The sequence below is a fragment of the Hemiscyllium ocellatum genome, chromosome 36 (assembly GCF_020745735.1).
Source record: "Hemiscyllium ocellatum isolate sHemOce1 chromosome 36, sHemOce1.pat.X.cur, whole genome shotgun sequence".
Lineage (NCBI taxonomy): Eukaryota > Metazoa > Chordata > Chondrichthyes > Orectolobiformes > Hemiscylliidae > Hemiscyllium > Hemiscyllium ocellatum.
The window spans coordinates 27,275,891-27,295,909 of NC_083436.1; the positions used below are offsets into that span (position 1 = coordinate 27,275,891).

Genomic DNA, 20,019 nt, shown 5'->3' on the forward strand with positions numbered 1-20,019 from the left:
GTTGTTCATATTTGCAACTGAGTGTAATCTGCAATTTAAGGATATTGGGCTGAGTTGATCTCAACATTTAATAATGTGTATTTTTCATGAAATTAGATGATTCTTACAGTTGTAGTTTTGATCTATACTTGAATGTCATGAAGCATGCTCCTCTTGTTTGATCCTTCACAAATGAACATATGGTCTGTTTTGTAATCAGAGGATAGAGCCCTTTCTGTTGGTTCCTAGCTAGACAATGATGACAGCTCCCGTTGAGATCGTTATTAGATTCACCTCCCCGAGCGTGAAGGGAATTAATTTTTAGCAAGTGATTGAAGATATTAGCCAAGCCACATGTTAAGCATTCACAGGAAACCCATCTCATGGGTCATGAAGCTGCAAAATTGATGAGAAAGTGGGGTGCCCGTGCTCCATAGGTTTTTATATAATTAAAAAACTGCATTGCTGTTTTGTCCTATTGGGTCCCACAAGAGCCATATTCTTGCAAGCTAAAGGTAGCAAACACCCTGAAAAGCTCAAAAACATGTAGCATGAAGCTGTAACATGTGTTTCATTAATACAAATTCGCTTTAACATGATTGAATTGGGGACACTGTTTCGAAAGCTCCAAGTTTCAAAGCATGTGTTGGTTATAACATGATTCCAGCCTCATTAGTTTAAATCATACTGCCATTACGCGATTTTCTTATAACACTGATCGCACGAGAATGGAACTAGCATGTTATAGCAAGACCCTCTGTATGATCATTGGGATACAAGAATATTCTTCAAAAGCAGTGGTGGATGCAGAAATCATTATAGCTTCAGGAGGTGGATAAATTATTTGTTCAAGTTTTTGACAGGTTGCAGGGAAAGGAAGTGGACGCAAGTGGCTTTATCAGGACTGTGTGGCATGGAAGACAGACTGTCAGTAATGCTGCATGATGTCCCAGTGCATGAATGGCCTGGATAAAGGCTGGCCACTACAGCTAGCAGTCCCAAAGCCTAAACAGGATAGTGAGGAAACTGGGAAGGTAAATTGATTTGAAGCGAATGATCATCAAAGAAGATGCACGAGTGGGTGGGCATTCTGGTTGAAAGGAAGAAATTGAGGAGCACCAAATGAATTTGCAGATGTTTGGAATAGAGCTGAGTAGATATGGTAAGAAGAGACCAGTATTTGTCCCTGAACCAATATTATTAGCAATGTCATGGAATTATGTGGATATTTTTATTTAAGGGAGCTTACTATGTGCAAATTGTTTGGATCATTTCCTAAATTACAAGTGTTGGCAAAACAAAGTTTTTAATGAACAAAAAAGCATGTTGGACCTCTCTGTGGTAGAGAAGAGTATGATTTCGATTGTAATTCCTCCTCTTTTCTTACGAGATTCTGAACTAAAAATTAAATTGCTATTTAGTCACAGTCTGCAAGGGACAGAGGTGCATCTCCTTTTGAAGGTTTTATGTAAATCACCGCAAGTTCAGAATAGTTCAGCTACTTATTAAGAAATCTCACAGACGATCAAGTACATAAATAATAATTCAAACTTTATTGCGCATAGCAACCAATTATTAGATCTCTCAAATTAGCAAGTATAAGCCTGCGACCCAACTTTACTATTTCTCGATTAATGGTGAAATCTAGCCGAGACTTCAATCAACAATGGTCTGACAGTGGGCATGGAAGTGACGGGGCTTGATCCTTCTGCAGTGTTGTTCTTCCAAGTCCTGTTGTTGAGTTGTTGTGCTATTTGATCCTTATACAGATTTTTGTCCTTCACTCTCTGAGGTGACATACTGATGATTTCTTTACAGTCTTTCATCCGAGATACTGCAACATTGCAGCTGTCTTCCTTGTGAAAAGTAATTTCTTTGTTTCTTGTTACATTTGGCATTGACCGTTTGTCTGAAGACAAGGCTTTCCTGTGATTAACTCCATAAGTTCTTCTGCGGGGCAATCCTTGGCCTTTGTGGTAATAAAGCATCCAGTTTATCAAGCAGGTGTCAAAGCAATTTTGTTTGTGTGATCTCACCAAGACATGGCTGATAATTTGAGTCTCTGTATAACAGCTTGTGTTGTTCCTCAACAGTTCCTTCCAGACAGAGTTATTCTTGTGCATAATAGCTTGTCTTTTGTTGATTAATTTATTCCATGAACAGTTAGAGTTCTGATGTCTGTAATATCAGAAGAGTCAGGTGGTTATATATTTTAAAAGGCACTGATTGACATCAAAAATCAGGCTAGGCAATGAGACAGACTTTCATGTAATATCACACAATGCCCTACACTTAGCCATTCAGCGAACTGAGCTAACTTACTGAATTAACAATGAGATACTGAGAAGAAAGACTCGCTGTGCGTTAGGTATTGGTGTGTTTGGAGCGGAATGCATAGGGTGAGGGCTGAGGATGGTAAGAAAATAGTATTCCATGTTACAATATATCAATGCTGATAAATGTTTGGGTCTTTTATGTATTTTGTCTCACTTGAAAAGTAATGAACCTTATATCCAGACCCATAAGACCACAAGATATAGGAGCAGAATTAGGCCACTCTTTGACTATTGGTTCTGCTCCTCCATTTGGTCTGGCTGATATGTTTTTCAACCCATTCTCCTGCCTTCTCTCTGTAACCCTTGATCCCTTATTAATCGATAATCTATCTATCTCTGTCTTAACTACAACCAATGACTTGGCCTCCACAGCCCTCTAGGGCAATGAATTCCAAAGGTTCGCCTGGAATTGCTCCTCATCTCAGTTCTGAAGGGTCATGGCAGCACCCTGATCCTGGGCCCTTGGGTCCCAGTTTTTCTGACTAGTGAAAACATCTTTGCCACGTCCACTCTATCCAGGTCTTTGAGTACTCCATAGGTTTTACTCATATTCTCCCTCATCCTTCTAAACTCCATTGAATAAAGACCCAGGTCCTCAACTGCTCCTTGTATGGCAAGCCCTTCGTCTCCTGGATCATTTTTGTAAACTACTTCTGGGCCCTGTCCAATGCCAGCATATTTGTCTTTAGATACTAGGCTCAAAACTATTCTCAATATTCCAAACATGGTCTGAACAGAGCCTAATACAGACTCAACAGTATATCTCTGCTTTTCTATTCTAGCCCTCTTGAAATAACTGCTAACATTGCATTTACCTTCCTAACTGCCAACTGAACCTGCATGTTAACCTTAAGAGAATCCTGAATCATGATTCCCAAGTTCCTTTGTGCATCAGATTTCTGAAGCATTTCCCCATTCAGAAAATAGTCTATGCCTCTATTCTTCATAGCAAAATGCAAAACCATGTTTTCCCAATTGGTATTTGATTTGTTACTTATTTGCCCAGTCTCTGAGCCTGTCTAAGCCCCTGCAACCTCCCTGCTTCCTCAACACTACCTACCTCTGTGTCATTTGAAAGCTGAGCAACAATGCCCCGAGTTCCTTCATCCAGATCGTTAACATGTAATGTAAATAGTTGTGGTCCCGACGCTGAGCTGTGCATAAATCCACTTGTCACCAGTTACCATAGTGGCAAAGATCCCTTTATCCCCACTCTCTCTACCTTCTGCCAGTCAGCCAATCCTCTATCCGTGCCAGTACCCTGCCCCAAATATGATGGGTTCTTAATCAGCCGCTTCCAGTATGCCACTTTGTCAAAGACCTTTTGGAAATCCAAATGGATCACATCCACTGATTCTTCTTTAACTGACTTGCCTGTTACCACCTCAAACAAATCTAAAGGATTAGTCAGCTGTGCTGACTCAGCCCTAATTTATCATGCTCCTCCACGTACTGCGCAATCTCATCCTTTAATAATGGGCTTTGAAATCTTACCAATAACTGAGGTGAAGCCATCTGCCAGTAAGCTCCTATCGTTTGCCTCTATCCTCCTCAAACAAGGGTGTTACGTTGACCATTTTCCAGTTCTGTGGGACCCTCCCTGATTCCTGAAAGATCACCACCATTGTACATACAGTCTCTTCAGCCAAGTCCTTCAGTATCCTAGAATGTAGTCCATCTGTTCTGGATGATTTAACAAACTTCAGACCTTGCAGCTTCCCCAGTGCCACCTCCTTAGTGATGGTCACTACACTCCCCTCTGCCTCTGACTCACTGAAGCTCTGTTAGCTGCTGGTGTCTTCCATTGGGAAACTGATGCTAAGTACCTGTTCAGTTCCTCCACCATTTCTTTGTTCCCCACTACTGCTTTTCCAGCCTCATCCTCCCATTTGCATGCTGCTTCTTCCTTAGGATGAATTTCTGCTGACCTCCTGAATTATCCCCAGATATTCCTGCCATTGCTGCTCTACTGTGTTTCCTGTTAGGCTTCCCTTCCAGTCATCCAGACAACTGCTCCCTCAAGTCTCTGTAATAACCTTAACTCAATTATAATACTGTTACATCTGATTCCACCTTCTCCCTCTCAAACTGCAGGATGAATTCCATTATATATTATGGTCTACCCCACCCCTAAAAAAAAAGTTCCCTCCCCTTAAGCTTCTTAATGAAGTCTGCCTCATTACACATGACTAAATCCAGAATTGCCTGTTCCCTAGTGGGTCTACCACAAACTGCTCCAAAAAATCAGTTCGTACACAATCCATGAATTCCTTTTCTTGGGATCCATTACCAACCTGATTTTCCCAATTCACCTGCATATTGAAGTGATTTTCTTAAATGTTGTTTCCATCTGCTGATATGTTTTCTACCCACATCTGATCATTATGAAGAAACCTGTGTACAACTTAATCAGGGTCTTTTTTTTTCCCTTTGTGTTTCCTCAACTCTTCCCACAGCCTCCAAATCTATATCTCTTGTGGTTGATTTAATTTAATTTCTTTGTAACTGTAGAACCCCATTTCCCCTCCCCTCTCACCTTTGCTGATCTGCCTGTCCTTTTGAAAGGGTGAGTATCCAAAGCTCTTTAGTTCCCAGCCCTGATTCCCTGGCAGCCAAGTCTCTGTGATACCCACAACATCATAGCTGCTAATTTCAATCTGCACTACAATCTGATTTACCTTGTTTCATACACTGCATGCATTTAAGTACAACACACACATTCCTGTATTGACTACTCCCTTCTCATATTTGTCCTCGTATCTGCAGTGCCTTAAGTTAGATTCCTGATCCTGACCGTAACTCTCTCCTAATATTTGTTGTGTAAACTTTAATAACCTCTGGCCCATCTTTAATTTTCTCCATAACTTTCCATGCAACTGAACACCCCTTGCCGCTGAACATTTAGTTTACAGTCTTATCCACAGCCCTAGTTATGTGATTCACAAGGACTCTGGTCCCAAGACAGCTCCCTCCTTCCCAGTACTGATACCAGTGTCTGATAAACTTCACTCTCTCTCTTCCACAGCAATCTTTGAGCTACACGTTTGCCTCTTCAATCTTGTTGACCCTTTGCCACTTAGCTCATGGGTGAGATTGTAATCCAGAGATGATTACTCTCTGACTCTGCATTTTAATTTAGCCCATGTCCCCTTCGCAGAACCTCCATTTTTTTTCTCTCCCTCTTTTTATCGATATCACTGGCACCCACGTGGACCACAACTGGATCTTGGTGCTGCCCCTCCAAGTTCCTCTGTATCCTGTGTGCAATATCCTGAACCTAGGCACCAGGCAGGCGAACACAGCCTTCGGGACTCTTGCAACTGGCCACAGAAAACAGTGTCTGTTCCCTGACAGTGCTATTCCTGATTACAACTGCAATTCTCTTCTCTTTCCCACCCTTTGCCCAGCTCTTCAATCGTTCCCTATCCCATGGTTCTATGATCAGTTTGCTCATCCTCCCTACAGCTCTCACTCTAATCGACGTGGGGAAGAAGAACCTCAAACCTGTTGAACAAGCTCAAGTGGGGAGGTTCCTTCAGCACTACCTCCTGGATCTCTCTACCAGTCTTGACTATAGCCACACCCACCTGTCCCTGACCACTCAATTTGAGGTAGTAAATCAAAGGGGTATGACTGCCTCCTGAAACATAGTGTCCAAGTAATTATCCCCCTCCCTGATGTGTCACTTTTTGAAGGTCAGACTGCAGCTCTCATCACTTCTGTTCGTCAGTCTTGAGTAATCTCGAGCACTTGTTACAGGTGATGTCACTGTGAACCACAGTGGGGTCCACCAGTGCCCACAGTTAGAGTACATCATCTGGTCCGGCACCTCTATTTTAATTTACTAAGTTTGTAATTTGAGTTTTAAAAATGTTGTACTGGTCTTTCAGTTTGCAACCTGTAAATGTTTTCTGTATAGATGTTCAATCTGAAAGTAACCTATAATCAATAGTCACATTAGTATCTATTACCAATTGATGAACTTACAGTTTACCTGTGATGTCACTCTTTGATGCTGGGTTTCAATTTATCCTGTTTTAAAAAATTCTTCCACGCAATGAGCCAAAAAAAAGGCAAGCAGAAAGCACTTTGTCTCCTCTGCACCCCTAATGTGTTAACACAAGGCATGGCATTACTTGATTCATTATTTATATTTTAGTTTCACTTCTTGTGGCAGAGTTAATTTTCTGTTTTTTTTTCCCTTGCCAGTCAGGAAAGTTGATCGTATTGATTTCTTTTTAATCTAAATTAGTTCAGTTGTCCTGTGGCATACTTGGATGAGAGATTTAAGCCACACAAACACATATGTGCGATTCTTAAATGGAGTCAAACCGTGACAGAATCTCAAAGAGAAAAGGACGAGAGGGAAAACATCACAGGGCATTTCATAAAGCAGGCAACAATGAACAATCCAGATTTCTTGAGTGTCTATCCAAGACCTTAAGCAGCTATCGACTTTAAAATATTGCAAGCTACACCAGCAGAACTTACTTCCCCGGCAATATATAGCATGTTTTTAATTCTTTGTCAGCTGATAGTTTGTACATTTCGATGCACCTTTCACCAAGAGATGGATGCAATTCTGAAACATCAGTTCTGCAATTCACTATAAGGGAAAGGAAACTGAATTGTTTGAAATTGGTCAGAATCCTCTTGCTGAGAGCAGTTTTTCAATTGTGCACCATTTATTGGGTCCATAACTCATTTAAATGGGGCCTGTTGGTTTTCCTGACTTTGCCAATTGACATTTCTGACAGATTTGACTTGGTGTCCAAGATCAGGATGATGAGTCTGCCAATAAAGGGGAAAGACCTGATAATGCCTGGAGGCTGCATCATCCCAAGGGATGTGATTATTCCAACTTTCCACACCTTCTGCAAGTTAATTTAGATGAGCTGCAATTGTCAAAGTATCCCCTTCTGGACCGCCTCTGCTGAACTTGTGATTATGTTGCCTGAATTGATTCTGTATTTCATTTGACACCCACCTTTTGGGAGGTTTAATAAATCTGTATTAAAAGTTCCAGATATTGTTAAATGTTTGGCTGCAGATCAGAGATCCTTCCCTATATTCAGACAAGATCCACTCGTTTCAGACATTGATCTTTCCACAAATTGGATTTTTTTTAGATTTTAGATTAGATTAGATTAGACTTAGTGTGGAAACAGGCCCTTCGGCCCAACAAGTCCACACCGACCCGCCAAAGCGCAACCCACCCATACCCCTAAATTTACCCCTACCTAACACTACGGGCAATTTAGCATGGCTAATTCACCTAACCCACACATCTTTGGACTGTGGGAGGAAACCGGAGCACCCGGAGGAAACCCACGCAGACACGGGGAGAACGTGCAAACTCCACACAGTCTGTCGCCTGAGTCGGGAATTGAACCCGGGTCTCGGGCGCTGTGATGCAGCAGTGCTAACCACTGTGCCACCCACTCTCAGCAGTAAAATCTGATTTGATTTTTCTTCATGCTGTGATTTCTTACTTTGTCACTGTAAATTCAGCTGGCATCATGAAATTATCCTGAGATTGGCAAACTCGAAGATCAGTTTGGATAGAAAAAAAATTTTGAAGTGTTTCTGTTGCTGGAAGCAATCCTGTAAAGGAATTGGAGAATGGACCACAGTAATGGGAAGCACAAACTCCCGTCCAATCCAGCATGGTAAAGTGGTAACCTGCTGGGTGGCAAAAGTATTCTGGTCAACCCTGATTATGTTCCTTTATAATATTGAAAGCTGGCTTCCAATTGCCTGCTTAGCAGAAATGGGAATGAAACCGTGGGATAAAAGGTCGATGGAAAAAGCAAACAATAGGAGCTGTGTCCTAGCTCGTGGTAGGCCACTGTACCCAATAATAGCTGCTTCCTTTTTTGGTTAGATATCAGTCCCTTAACCTTGCAGTTTTATGTCACAAAATGTAAAGCACTTAGAATACTTGCAAAGATGGATCTGTATTCATCCATGATGAATATGGAACGTTCTTGAAAGCTTTTCCAGAAGAGATTTCGACTGACACTGCTAAAAGAATTGGCCATAATAACACAGTGGAGTTTGTTTGTAATACTGAACCCAATAAATGGTATTTTGGGGGCACTAACAGTAGATGTGCTCCCTAACCGGTTTTATATGTCCTGTGCTAAACTGGGAAAGGATTTGAGGTAATGATGCGGTATATGAAGAAGTTATTCTCTAAGGCATGAAATGCATGCTGATGAGTAGTCTAGTATAGCTGTTCAGTGCAGGATTTAGTAGAATGGTCTACAAATAAATCATCTTTGTCTTTATGCTGCTAAATGTATATTAAATGGAATTGTTATCTAGTTGGATTAGATGAGTGAAAGTCCAGAATAGTTATCCTGGAGCTTTTAGGCTGTGCAACTTCTATTGTTCCCCACCTTATTCTCTTATTGTTTGCTGCAAGGTTCAGTTTGTTTGTTTCTTGCTGCCTAAAATTGTCAAGCTCTGAAGATCTAAAGATAATTCTTTAACACTCTGCTGAGCATCAATTTGCTATAGGCCACTTGAAATCCTGCCTTTGCTGTGGGAAGTAGTTGGAGGAAATATCCACTTTTAAGATGCTGACTGCTGCTTTCACTCAGTTATTGAAACTGATTACCTAAGACATTAAAATAATGATTGCTTCATCGAGCAGCTACATTGCAATGTGTGACAACTGTGGCCATCGTGAAACAGTGTTTTATTTCAGTGAGACCTTGTACATTTTTAGAAGTAAAATAAATTCTCAACTACTGTTAATTTCAAGCATTGTACAATCCTGCAACTTAAATGGATCCAAATTCGCCGCCATGATTGCTGTGTTATAAAGTTTCAACTTGATTGTAATACTTGCTGCAGCATGAAAAATTCACATTTTCATTTTGGGTAAATTCAACATTTGAAATTTGCCTTCCCAAAGTTCAGTAATGTATGTCGGGTTTCCTTGAAGGAGACTGGAGACTACAGAGTAATTAGTGTAAAAATATGGTTCAGTCTAGTCATTATGTCTAATTTGAAATTATTTGCTTTGCCAGGCAAATTGGGAATTCGCCTAAGAAGGGGAGAACTTTCTGTCCCTCAATCTTGTCCCTACAAACAGCCAGTACCTTTACATAGCATTGCACAGAAATATGCTATTGCATTTGATCAGATTATATGGCTGCTTATCTTCCACATAGTGGATGTTTCAATTCCTGTCAACTGTATTCCCATTTCCAATTCCTTTCTCCTCTGTAACCTATTGTTAAAAATTAATATAGACTTCAGTTCATTCAATAATCAAATGAATTCTGCCATCTCTCAAACCCTCTGAATATGAACAAAAATGTCTCCTACTCTCATACCATAACCGTTTTTTCTTGATTGCTCAATTACTGGAATCAAATGTTCCTCTCTCCTTTGTCCTATCCCTCTAAGTTTGAAGACTTCTATAAAATCATGGCTAATTTCACAAGAACAGACCAATTCGAAAGTCTCACATTTTGTAATCTGCGCTTTGTTCTTCCTTCAGCTGCAACATTCTATCAAAAAGAAAAAAAATTCTCTCAATACCCTGCTGAGGTTTTACAAATAAAATTGCTCTGATTTGGGAGACCCTTAACTCTTTTTAGAATTGTTAACTTTTACACAACATATCCTACACCCTCGGCAATATGGAGTGTATCGACAAGGAAACTAATCCATACTAGAGGGCAGGTTTGTCTCCTTTTGTCTCGCCTCTACCCCTTTAGTAAACCTGACCCAAGCACGGAGCTTTCATTTCAGCACGCCTTACTTGTTTGAGACAGTGGAAAGATGTTGATGAGTCTGTATGATGAGTCTTATGTGGTTCAACATGTTCCCTTTATTCAAAAAGGTTTACTTCCCACATTGTTATTTTGATGTCCAAGGATATCGATCAATACTTTCCACACAAAAGAATTCAAGTAGAATTGCAAAAATTGATTCCCTAAGCTACCTACCATTATGGATACAGAATTCTATTCATTTGATCACAATCTGTTACCGGATCATGATGTTTTTATATGAAGAGTGCGTTGAACAATTAAGTCTAATATTTAAATTGTGTAAACAAGAGCATTGCAATGAAATAGTCAGAAATGTAAATGAAGTTGGTGAAATGGTAACATTGCTAAAGGAATGACTCAATGTTTGTCGTGTCCCCCCCTGTTAATTCTGTTCAGTCAGGAGGGGCAGAGTCAACAACGAATTACTGAGACATCTGTCTGTTGGTTAAAGTCAGAGATTGTTCCGCTGTGTTGAAATGTTAAGAGTTTACAGGAGTTTGACTATTATAATTGACCTGAAGAGGAAACATTACAAATATTACTTCAAATGATTGTTAATTTAAAATTCTAATTCTAATTTGTTTGAGAAAGAAATAATCAGCCCCATTGCCCCTGAGCCAACATCAGGTTCAAATCTCACCAAGGTGGATGGAGGAATTTGAATTCAATAGAAAATATTCCTGAAATTAAGAGTCTAATGAGGACTGTGATACCATTGTTGATTGTTGGAAAAACCCATCTGGTTCACTAATGTCCTTTTGGGCGGCATGGTGGCTTAGTGGTTTGCACTGCTGCCTCACAGTGCCAGGTACTTGGGTTTGATTCCCACCTCTGGCAACTGTCTGTGTGGACTTAAGAACTTAAGAGCTAGGAGCAGGATTAGGCCATCTGACCTTTCGAGCCTGCTCCGCTATTCAGTAAGATCATGGCTCATCGTTTGTGGTCTCAGCTCTACTTAACCCGTCTTCTCACTGTAACTCCTGATTCCTTCATTGTCAAAAAAAAGTCTACCTTGGCTTTAAAAATGTTTACTGAAGTAGTATTTTCCTGGGCAGGAAATTCCATAGACTTACAACCCTCTGGGTGAAGAAGTTCCTTCTCCTTTCAGTCCTAAATCTGCTGCTCCTAATTTTGAGGCTATGCCCTCTTGTCCACCTATCCACCTGCCAGTGGAAACATCCTCTCTACTACTATCTTATCTATTCCCTTCATAATTTTATATATTTACAGAAGATCTCGCCCCCCCCCCCCCCGCCCCCCCCACTCTTCGAAATTCCAATGAGTATGATCCCAGTTTACTCAGTCTGTCCTCATAAGCCACCTGCCTCAACTCTGGAATCAACCTAGTGAACGTCCACTGCACCCTTTCTAATGCCAGTACATCCTTTCTCAAGGAGACCAAAACTGCACACACTACTCCAGAAATGGCCTCACCAGTGCCTTGTGCAGCTGCAACATAACCTCTCCCCATTCTCCCGGTGCCTGCCTGGTTTTCCACTGGGTGTTCTGGTTTCCTCCCACAGTCCAAAGCTGTGCAAGTTAGATGGATTGGCCATACTAACTTTCCAGAGTGTTCAGTGATGTGTAGGTTAGGCGCATTAGCCACAGGAAATGCAAGATTACTGGGAAAAGGTAGTGGATGGGGTCTGGGTGAGATGCTGTTTGGAGGGTCGCTGTAGACTTATTGGGCCGAATGGCTTGCTTCCACACTGTGGGGATTCCATGAAACTTGCTGTCCTCGCCTGGTCTGGCCTATGTGTAACTTCAGACTCTGAGACATAGTTGGCCCTTAACTGTCCTCTGGATGATTAGGAATGGGTAATAAGTGCTGGCCTAACCAGTGATGTCCTATCCTATGAATGAATAAGAAAGAAAGAAAGATTAAAATCATTAATTGATGGCATCATATCCATATTTAGAGCCAGAACAGTGAATCACTTGTGCTTAAATAAAACCAAGTGTCTGTTTTTGTGTTTTTTTAATAGATTGTAGCATGTTAAACTGATTAACTTGTACACTACTGTTTGTGCAGAAACAAGGCTTTAAGCCAGATGTTGGCATGAGTGATCACCAGGGATAAAGGAAAGCCATCAGGAATTTGTAGCAGTATAAAAGAGTGACTTGGAGAAAAGGTCATCCCTGTTATTGCTGACTGATAACATGCCTGCATGACATTGTAGTAAAGCTTCAGATGATGTCAATTATAACCTACTTACCACCAACTTAGGAACTGACAAGTTATTCTATTCAGGGAGGTGATGGCCTAATGGTATTATTGCTAGACTATTAATCCAGAAGCTCAGCATGTTCTAGGGACCTGAGTTGAAATCCTGCCATTGCAGATGGTGGCAATTAAATAAGACTTTTTTTTTAAAAAGTCTAGAGTTAAATTACTACGAATTCATTGTTGATTGTTGTAAAAATGGATCTGGTTCACTAATGTCCTTTTAGGGAAGGAAATTTGCCATCCTTACCTAGTATGGCCTATATGTGACTCTAGACCTACAGCAATGTGGTTGACTGTTAACTGCCTTCTGGGTCATAAATGCTGGTCTAGCCAACAACAGCAACATTTCGTGAATGAATATTTTAAAAAGTTTGCTAGGACAAGAAATATGCTACAATTGCTGCAAAACAATTCAAGAAATGTGAGTAGATCCTAAATCAAGAAAAAAAAATGATATGGGATTGTTTTTGTCCATAAGTGAAATCTTTAGCCTGTTTATTTGTTTTTCTGTCTGAATTCCTCAGTGCTATAGATTTCTTTTGTGGGAGTAAAGAGAGCAAATGAGCTGCATCCAATTCTCTGTTATCATTGAATTTATGAATTAGTTCTAGATAGGTAGCTGGGAGAAATCTATATTGGCTTTAATCCCTCATCGCCTTGTGCAACATACCCTTGCTCAACAGGAATCATAGATTTGGCCCTGGGTGGGTACACATTTTAACCAACTTGATTACAGCAAGAGCTCTGTACTACTTTTCCAAATCAAATTACCCATTGTACATCCTGAGTAATTTTCTTTGCCATCAGCTTAAATTAAAAGGTTAAAGGATTAGAATCTCACTATGCTGTGCTACTCTGCCCAGTTACTATTTCTTTTGCGAGGCAGGATGCCTGACACGTGCTGGCTCTCCACTCTTTTCAAGTGTCCAAACCAAACAACTGACAAATCCACATCAGCACAGTTTCAATTTGTCTGATATTTTTAGTTTTCCTGAAAGAATATAAACCTCTGGAGAGTGGGGTTTTGAAGAGACCATGTTTCAGGTCATCTAAAGCTGCCTAGATAAACATAGATCCTAAATGCAAAACATTGATACATTTCTTGGTGCATGCCTAATCAGGACCTGCTATCTCTGAGGGTATTATTTTGCCAAGTTATTTGAAGCTCAGCATAAATAATTCTGCTCCAGTGACTGGTTTACTTCTTCAGACCTATGAATCCAGTTGATTGCCATCAAAAGCAAACTTGAGTAATGTAGACTTGCCGTATCAGACATTAAATTCTGCCAGAAAGAATCAATTCAGTTAAACTTTTCCACAACAGGTGCCATCTTGAAACCACCTCAACACCAAAGAATCTGTGCTTGACTCCTTCAGGAATGGTAGTTAATAATTGGCCATGAATTTATGAAACGCAGCTGTACTATAATGTGATCTGTCTCTGTCCCCAGGTGCCAGTGCTGAAACCCATGGATTTGATGGTGGAGGTGACTCCACGGAAGATCTTTGCTAATGCTCACACCTACCATATCAACTCCATTTCCGTCAACAGTGACTGTGAGACATATATGTCAGCTGACGACCTCAGGATTAACCTCTGGCATTTAGGAATAACAGACAGGAGTTTCAGTATCCTTTGGTGTCATAAGCATGTGAGAGATTTGGAAGAATAATTGGGGTATTTCTGAGATTAAGTCTCTCCTCTTGTTCCTAAACAGAATGTGGATTTTTGTATTGCTGGGTGGTGGAAGTTCATGGAACCTCCCAATGCTTGTATAAGTTTGACAACCCACCCAAACTAAGTGCGTTAGTTGTAGTGAATGTTCCATTAGCAATTTTATGATTTAGTCCAAAGATGTATTGGTTAGATGGATTGGCCATTCTAAATTGCCCTTGGTGTCCAGGGATGTGCAGGTTGGTGCATCACCCATTGGGGTGCTGGGGTCCAGGTTGGATGCTGTTCAGAAGGTCAGTGGAGATTCAGTGGGCCGAATGGCGTCTTTCTGCTCTCTGGGAATTTTATTCGATGAGAAAGTGAAATAAACAACTTTTCCTGGTTGTCTTTGTTACTGTAGTAAACTTTTGATATCATTGATATTTATGTCTCATACCATTATGGAATTCTTTGAGGGCTTTCAATGTTTCCCACCAAAAATGTTAATTGCAGTGAAGTCACTCTTTAATTCATGCTATGAATGTATCTTAATTGGAAAATTCTTCACATCCCTACCATCATTCACGTCCCAATGCAAGGAGAATACTTACGTCAGAGCACACAGGTAAATTCTGATCAATGTTCAAATTTATCTTGGTCAATGCACATGACTTTCATGTATTTCATAAAGTGCTGTTACAATAAATGAGTACATCTCTATGATTCTATGACTGAGTGTATGCAAAGTGAACTTCAGAACATTTGATCAAAGGACATATGAATGGAACGTCATTCAGAGATGCATGCATCTCTTCCACACATGTGTTTGGCTTATGTCAAAAGCAATTGTTCCAAACATAGTGTAGCTATCAATAACACTCCAGCTGTGACTCCTATTTTCATAAAATTGATATAACTGTTGAATATTGTAAAGCCGAAGAATTGCTGCCCTTTACCATGAAGAATTTCCCAAGTTTACTGAACTTTCTTTCCAAGTAAATATTTGCGATAAGATTGTATTGCTGACGTCAGTGACTGACTAAAACAGCTCTGTCCAGTTTCAGAAAGGGTGTCTCTACTGCTTTAGTCTTGATTTCTACTTCAAATGTCTTGCAATTTGCAGAAATTAGATTACTGATTAAAAAGTAGTTTTCTGCAAAGCAAGTGCAAAGAACTGGGCGAAGCTTTGTCAGACTTAGTTCATGATACATATGAAGCCAGTCGCGATGATTTTGAATCTGACTCAGAGAGGTGACTAAATATAGTCTGACAGTGAAGGTCATGTATGCAGTAATTTCCAAGTGGATACAATTTCAAAATGATGTTTTCCATTAACAGATCTAAAATTATTGGTTTAAGTGTGAAAAATTACTTTGGGGCCAACGTAAAGCCTTCTCTCAAGCTGAAGGGTTATAATATAGCAATATTGGAATAACAGTTTAGTATAATACAACAATAGCTCAATAATCCAATTTCATTTTTGCAGTATTGCAATTGGTTGTTGTTACAGACTTGAGTTTTGAAATACTCTTCATCTTTGAATTATGCCTGTCACACTTCATTCAAAGCAAAATATTAAATGGTAAAAAAGGATGTGGGCAAAATTAATTTCTAAGACAATAACTTCAAACACTGATATTGGAGAAACACAACTAGCTTTCGCTGACTATACTGTGATCAATGGAGCTGAGCTTCTGATATTGGTCTCTAAACTTCAAAGGAACATAATATATATGGGCTTTAATTTTAAGAATAAAATAGGTGCTAATAGGAGGGTCATCTCTTTCTCATTTGCTTTGAGTTCTTTAATTTTCTTCTTGACAAGTCGTGAGTTGGAATCCTAATCTTTGCTAATACCTGTGTTACGTTTTCAGTTGAATGTCTTGATGAAAATGGACCAGTTTTGCCCTGTTGATTCAGGCTGCAATGGATCAACTCAAAAGAAAATTTGTGTTGATGATATTACAGCAGGATTTTACCTGTTTTCTTGCCCACTCCGTCAATCAGTTGTATCATCCACAAATCTATGTTCAGAAGTGTTTTCAAAAGAGAAAAAGAGGTCCTTCAGATTACATACTGCAGTACATTTTTGTGATCCCCATGCTAGTTTGAGAGTTCATCTGAATGCAAATATATATTCAGGACTTTCTGTACTTCTAATACTGTGTCATGAAAACAAGACCAAGCTTGTTAATTATGTATGTTTATCTCTTCCCATGATTATAAAGCCTAAATCTAAACCTTTTCTTTGTTGTAGAAAATGCTGTTTCTAACGATTGTAATGAACTGTTCACATTCCCACCACTCTCATCCCCAATACAATTGTGAGAAATCTTTAATTTAACTAGCTGCAGCACTTGAGGCTTTGTCACTTTATCACAAGTGGTTGCTAACCTGTTGTGGACTGTTACTCGACAGTAAATAGATTAATTGCCACACTGCTCCACAATAGTCATCGGTTTAAAAACATAACAAAATGACAGTGAAGGGATAAATGTACTTGAACCATTCCTGTTTCACAATAACAACTGCATTTGTGTCTGCTACCAGTGCATTGACTATGATGATAAGTTGTTGTTCTGACCCAGTTTGGAAATGGTGAATGTTTTGCCTTCAATCCTAGCCTCGTAAGTCAGATTGAGAGTCTGTCTGCCTGCCCATCTAGTGGGAAATAGAAACCAGGTCACAGCTAGCTCCCTGTTATAGGAAGGATGTTGTTTAACTTGAAAGGGTGCAGAAAAGATTTACAAGGATGTTGCCAGGGGTGAAGGGTTTGAGCTATAGGGAGAGGATGAATAGGCTGGAGCTATTTTCCCTGGAGTGTTTGAGGTTGTGAGGTGACCTTCTAGAGATTTTTAAATTCAAGAGGGGCATGGATAGGATGAATAATCAAGATCTTTTTCCCAGGGTAGGGAAGTCCAAAGCTAGAGGGCATAGGTTTAAAGTGAGAGGGGAAAGATTTAGAAGAGACCTAAAAGGCAACGTTTTCATGCAGAGGGTGGTTCATATATGGAATGAGCTGCCAGAGGAAGTGACAGAGGCTGGTAGAATTCCAGCATTTAAAAGGCTTTATAATGGGTATATAAATAGGAAATATTTAGAGAGATATGGGCTAAATGCTCGCAAATGAGACAAGCTGAATTTCGGTTCTTTGGTCAAAATGGATGAGATGGACTGAAGGGTCTTACCATGCTGTGACTCTATGGCATCAGTTGGAAGCTGGTGCCAGAGAAGGTGTGGGTCATCAGATACTAGAGATAGCGAGGGGCTAAATTGGAACGTTAGGGTGGTGGCAGAGATGGTTGGCAGGGGAGGAAGAAAGGCAACTGTGGGAGATGATAAATGGCTGAGCAATTTTTAGGGTATGGTGGGGGTTGGGGAGATCAAGTTAAAATGGATGCGCATGGTATGTCAGCGTTCTGGCCCACAAGAAGTGCTATAAAAGCACTTACCTCTTAGAGAAGTGCACATCTTTCTTTAACAGTCCATTTTTCTATGTTGAGGCCTGTGTTCTTCTTGGAATGGGGGATGATTTAAAACCGCATCTTGTGAGTTCATGGTAGACCTACATTTGTAGGAGTAAATTATTGCAGATGTTGGAATCTGTACTGAAAGCAATAAATGCTGGAGATCACAGCAGCTCAGACAGCATCCATGGAGAGGGAGCAAGTTGAAGTTTCAAGTCTAGATGACTCTTAGTCAGTGCCGAAGGCTCATGTTTACATTTGAGATTTGATGTTCTAACTTTCAATCCAACTTACATAAATACACTGTTGAGGTTAAAATTCCCCCATTTGATTTTTTTTTTCAGTCCTTTTAAGCTTGCCAGTGAGTATATGTAGTGTAACTTGTTGAATTGAATGGATTGTTACTATGTTTTCAATCTATTTGTTTTTAATGTATTTTTTACATTCTTTCTTTCATGTCATCTACCAAATGCAACTTGTCATTGAGTCTGGCTGTTATCCACTCTCCGGAGGCCGGTGAGCTCAGTTGGCTGGATGGCTGGTTGTGATGCCAACAGCACAGGTTCACTTCCCACACTGAGGTTACCATGAAAGTCCTGTGTTTTTTTTTTTAGATTAGACTTGGATTAGACTTACAGTGTGGAAACAGGCCCTTCGGCCCAACAAGTCCACACCGACCCGCCGAAGCGCAACCCACCCATACCCCTACATATACCCCTTACCTTACACTACGGGCAATTTAGCATGGCCAATTCACCTGACCCGCACATCTTGACTGTGGGAGGAAACCGGAGCACCCGGAGGAAACCCACGCAGACACGGGGAGAACGTGCAAACTCCACGCAGTCAGTCGCCTGAGGCGGGAATTGAACCCAGGTCCCTGGCGATGTGAGGCAGCAGTGCTAACCACTGTACCACCGTGCTGCCCCCTTGATCTCCCCCTTTAGCTGAGGGGTGGTAACCCTCAGGTTAAACTCATTATTAGTTATCTCTCTGAGAGAGTGGCCCTCTGGGAATATGGTGAATTCACTGTTACTTGCATCTACTCACTGATTCCAGAAAGGAGGCAATATAAAACCCAAGTGAGGGGTTTGATGAGCGAGTCACTTTGGATCATTAACAGCTTGACTCCATTATTCTATTATGGTATTTCTGGATGGGAAACTATGGAAACTACAATCACTCAGAATTAAAACAATGCCCAAAAGAGCCCTTGGAACTGAGGTCTCATTATTACTCTTCATCAGAAATAGTTGACAGCAAAGGCATGTTGTCATGAGATGCAGGTCACTATCAAATGAGCGTTGGTGAAATAATACTTTTGGCAATGAACTGGCAAATGCTACTTTCAGATTTCTGATGAAAGAGGAAGGTGAGGGTGGGATGGGGAGTACTGTGTTTCTGTGACAATCATGCTGCTCTTTACATAGTGTACTCATCCGAAGCATCGAACGTTTAAAGTGGTCATTTCATATTCTGATGTATGCCAACATGCCCTTAATGGCATCCATTAATGGAAAATTAAGTTTTGTGTTCCTGAGAGATTAATCTTGTCATATGGAATTCAGCCATAGTATGCATTAAAATGAGTTAAGAGGGTTTCAGTTCTCTTAAAAAGACGCTGGGCAACGTAGTGCATTATGGAGAATTAATCATAACACTAAATCAAATTTCTGCATAAAAATCCGGGCTAAAGCTTTATTGTAAATTGTAGGCAGTGTTGTTTGTTGGTGCAGTGGCCTGGATTTCAGCCTGATCTGAATTCCCGATGGTAAGTAGCCTGGCGAGAGGTTCAGGAAACCCAAAATAGCCCATCTCCTGAATGCAATGCAGTTTTATGTCTGTGGTTCCTATTTTTTTTCTCTGAAAGGTTTCCATTCATAAGTAGCCTGAGTGACCAGCTGGAAGCATTTTGGGTGAAAAACCTGCTTCGTTCTGAAAGAGCAAGTCTCTGAGACCAGATGTGGGGGTCTGTTTGAGGGAAAAATTCAATAGTGTTTGAAATGGTGAGCAGGGTTGGCTTATTGGTAGCAGGGCTGAGGTGGGTTACATAGTAAATTGTCAGGCCAAGAGGAGACATAGTTGACCTGCTTGGCCCACAGGCAGTGCCACAAAGATGTTCATCTCATGGATTCAGCCCTTTCTGACCAAAAGGGCTTGGGAAACCTGATTGAAATAAACTTAAAAATAAAATTGCTGATTAAATCAAGGCATTATCATGAAACAACCCATTGGCTTCTCACTAGCTGATTAGATTAGATTCCCTACAGTGTGGAAACAGGTCCTTCAGCCCAACAAGTCCACACCGACCCTCCAAAGAGTAACGCACCCAGTCCCATTTTCCTCTGACTAATGCACCTAACACTATGGGCAATTTAGCATGGCCAATTCACCTGACCTGCACATCTTTGTGACTGAGAGAGGAAACCGGAGCACCCGGAGGAAACCGACGCAGACACTGGGAGAATGTGCAAACTCCTCACAGACGTCACCCGATGCTGGGATCGAACCTGGGTCCCTGGTGCTGTGAGGCAGCAGTGCTAGCCACTGTGCCGCCCACAAATTT

At 40.6% G+C, this 20,019-nt stretch overlaps 1 protein-coding gene across 2 annotated transcripts in view; it reads left to right on the plus strand.

The window, feature by feature from the left end:
* The window catches only part of LOC132833453 (serine/threonine-protein phosphatase 2A 55 kDa regulatory subunit B gamma isoform), a 350,182-nt gene that overhangs the window by 235,780 nt on the left and 94,383 nt on the right, over positions 1 to 20,019 (plus strand). For both annotated transcript variants that reach the window (XM_060851761.1, XM_060851762.1), the window contains one exon: positions 13,784 to 13,961. In XM_060851761.1, the coding sequence (XP_060707744.1) occupies positions 13,784 to 13,961 (178 nt within the window). The remainder of the gene's footprint in view (positions 1 to 13,783; positions 13,962 to 20,019) is intronic.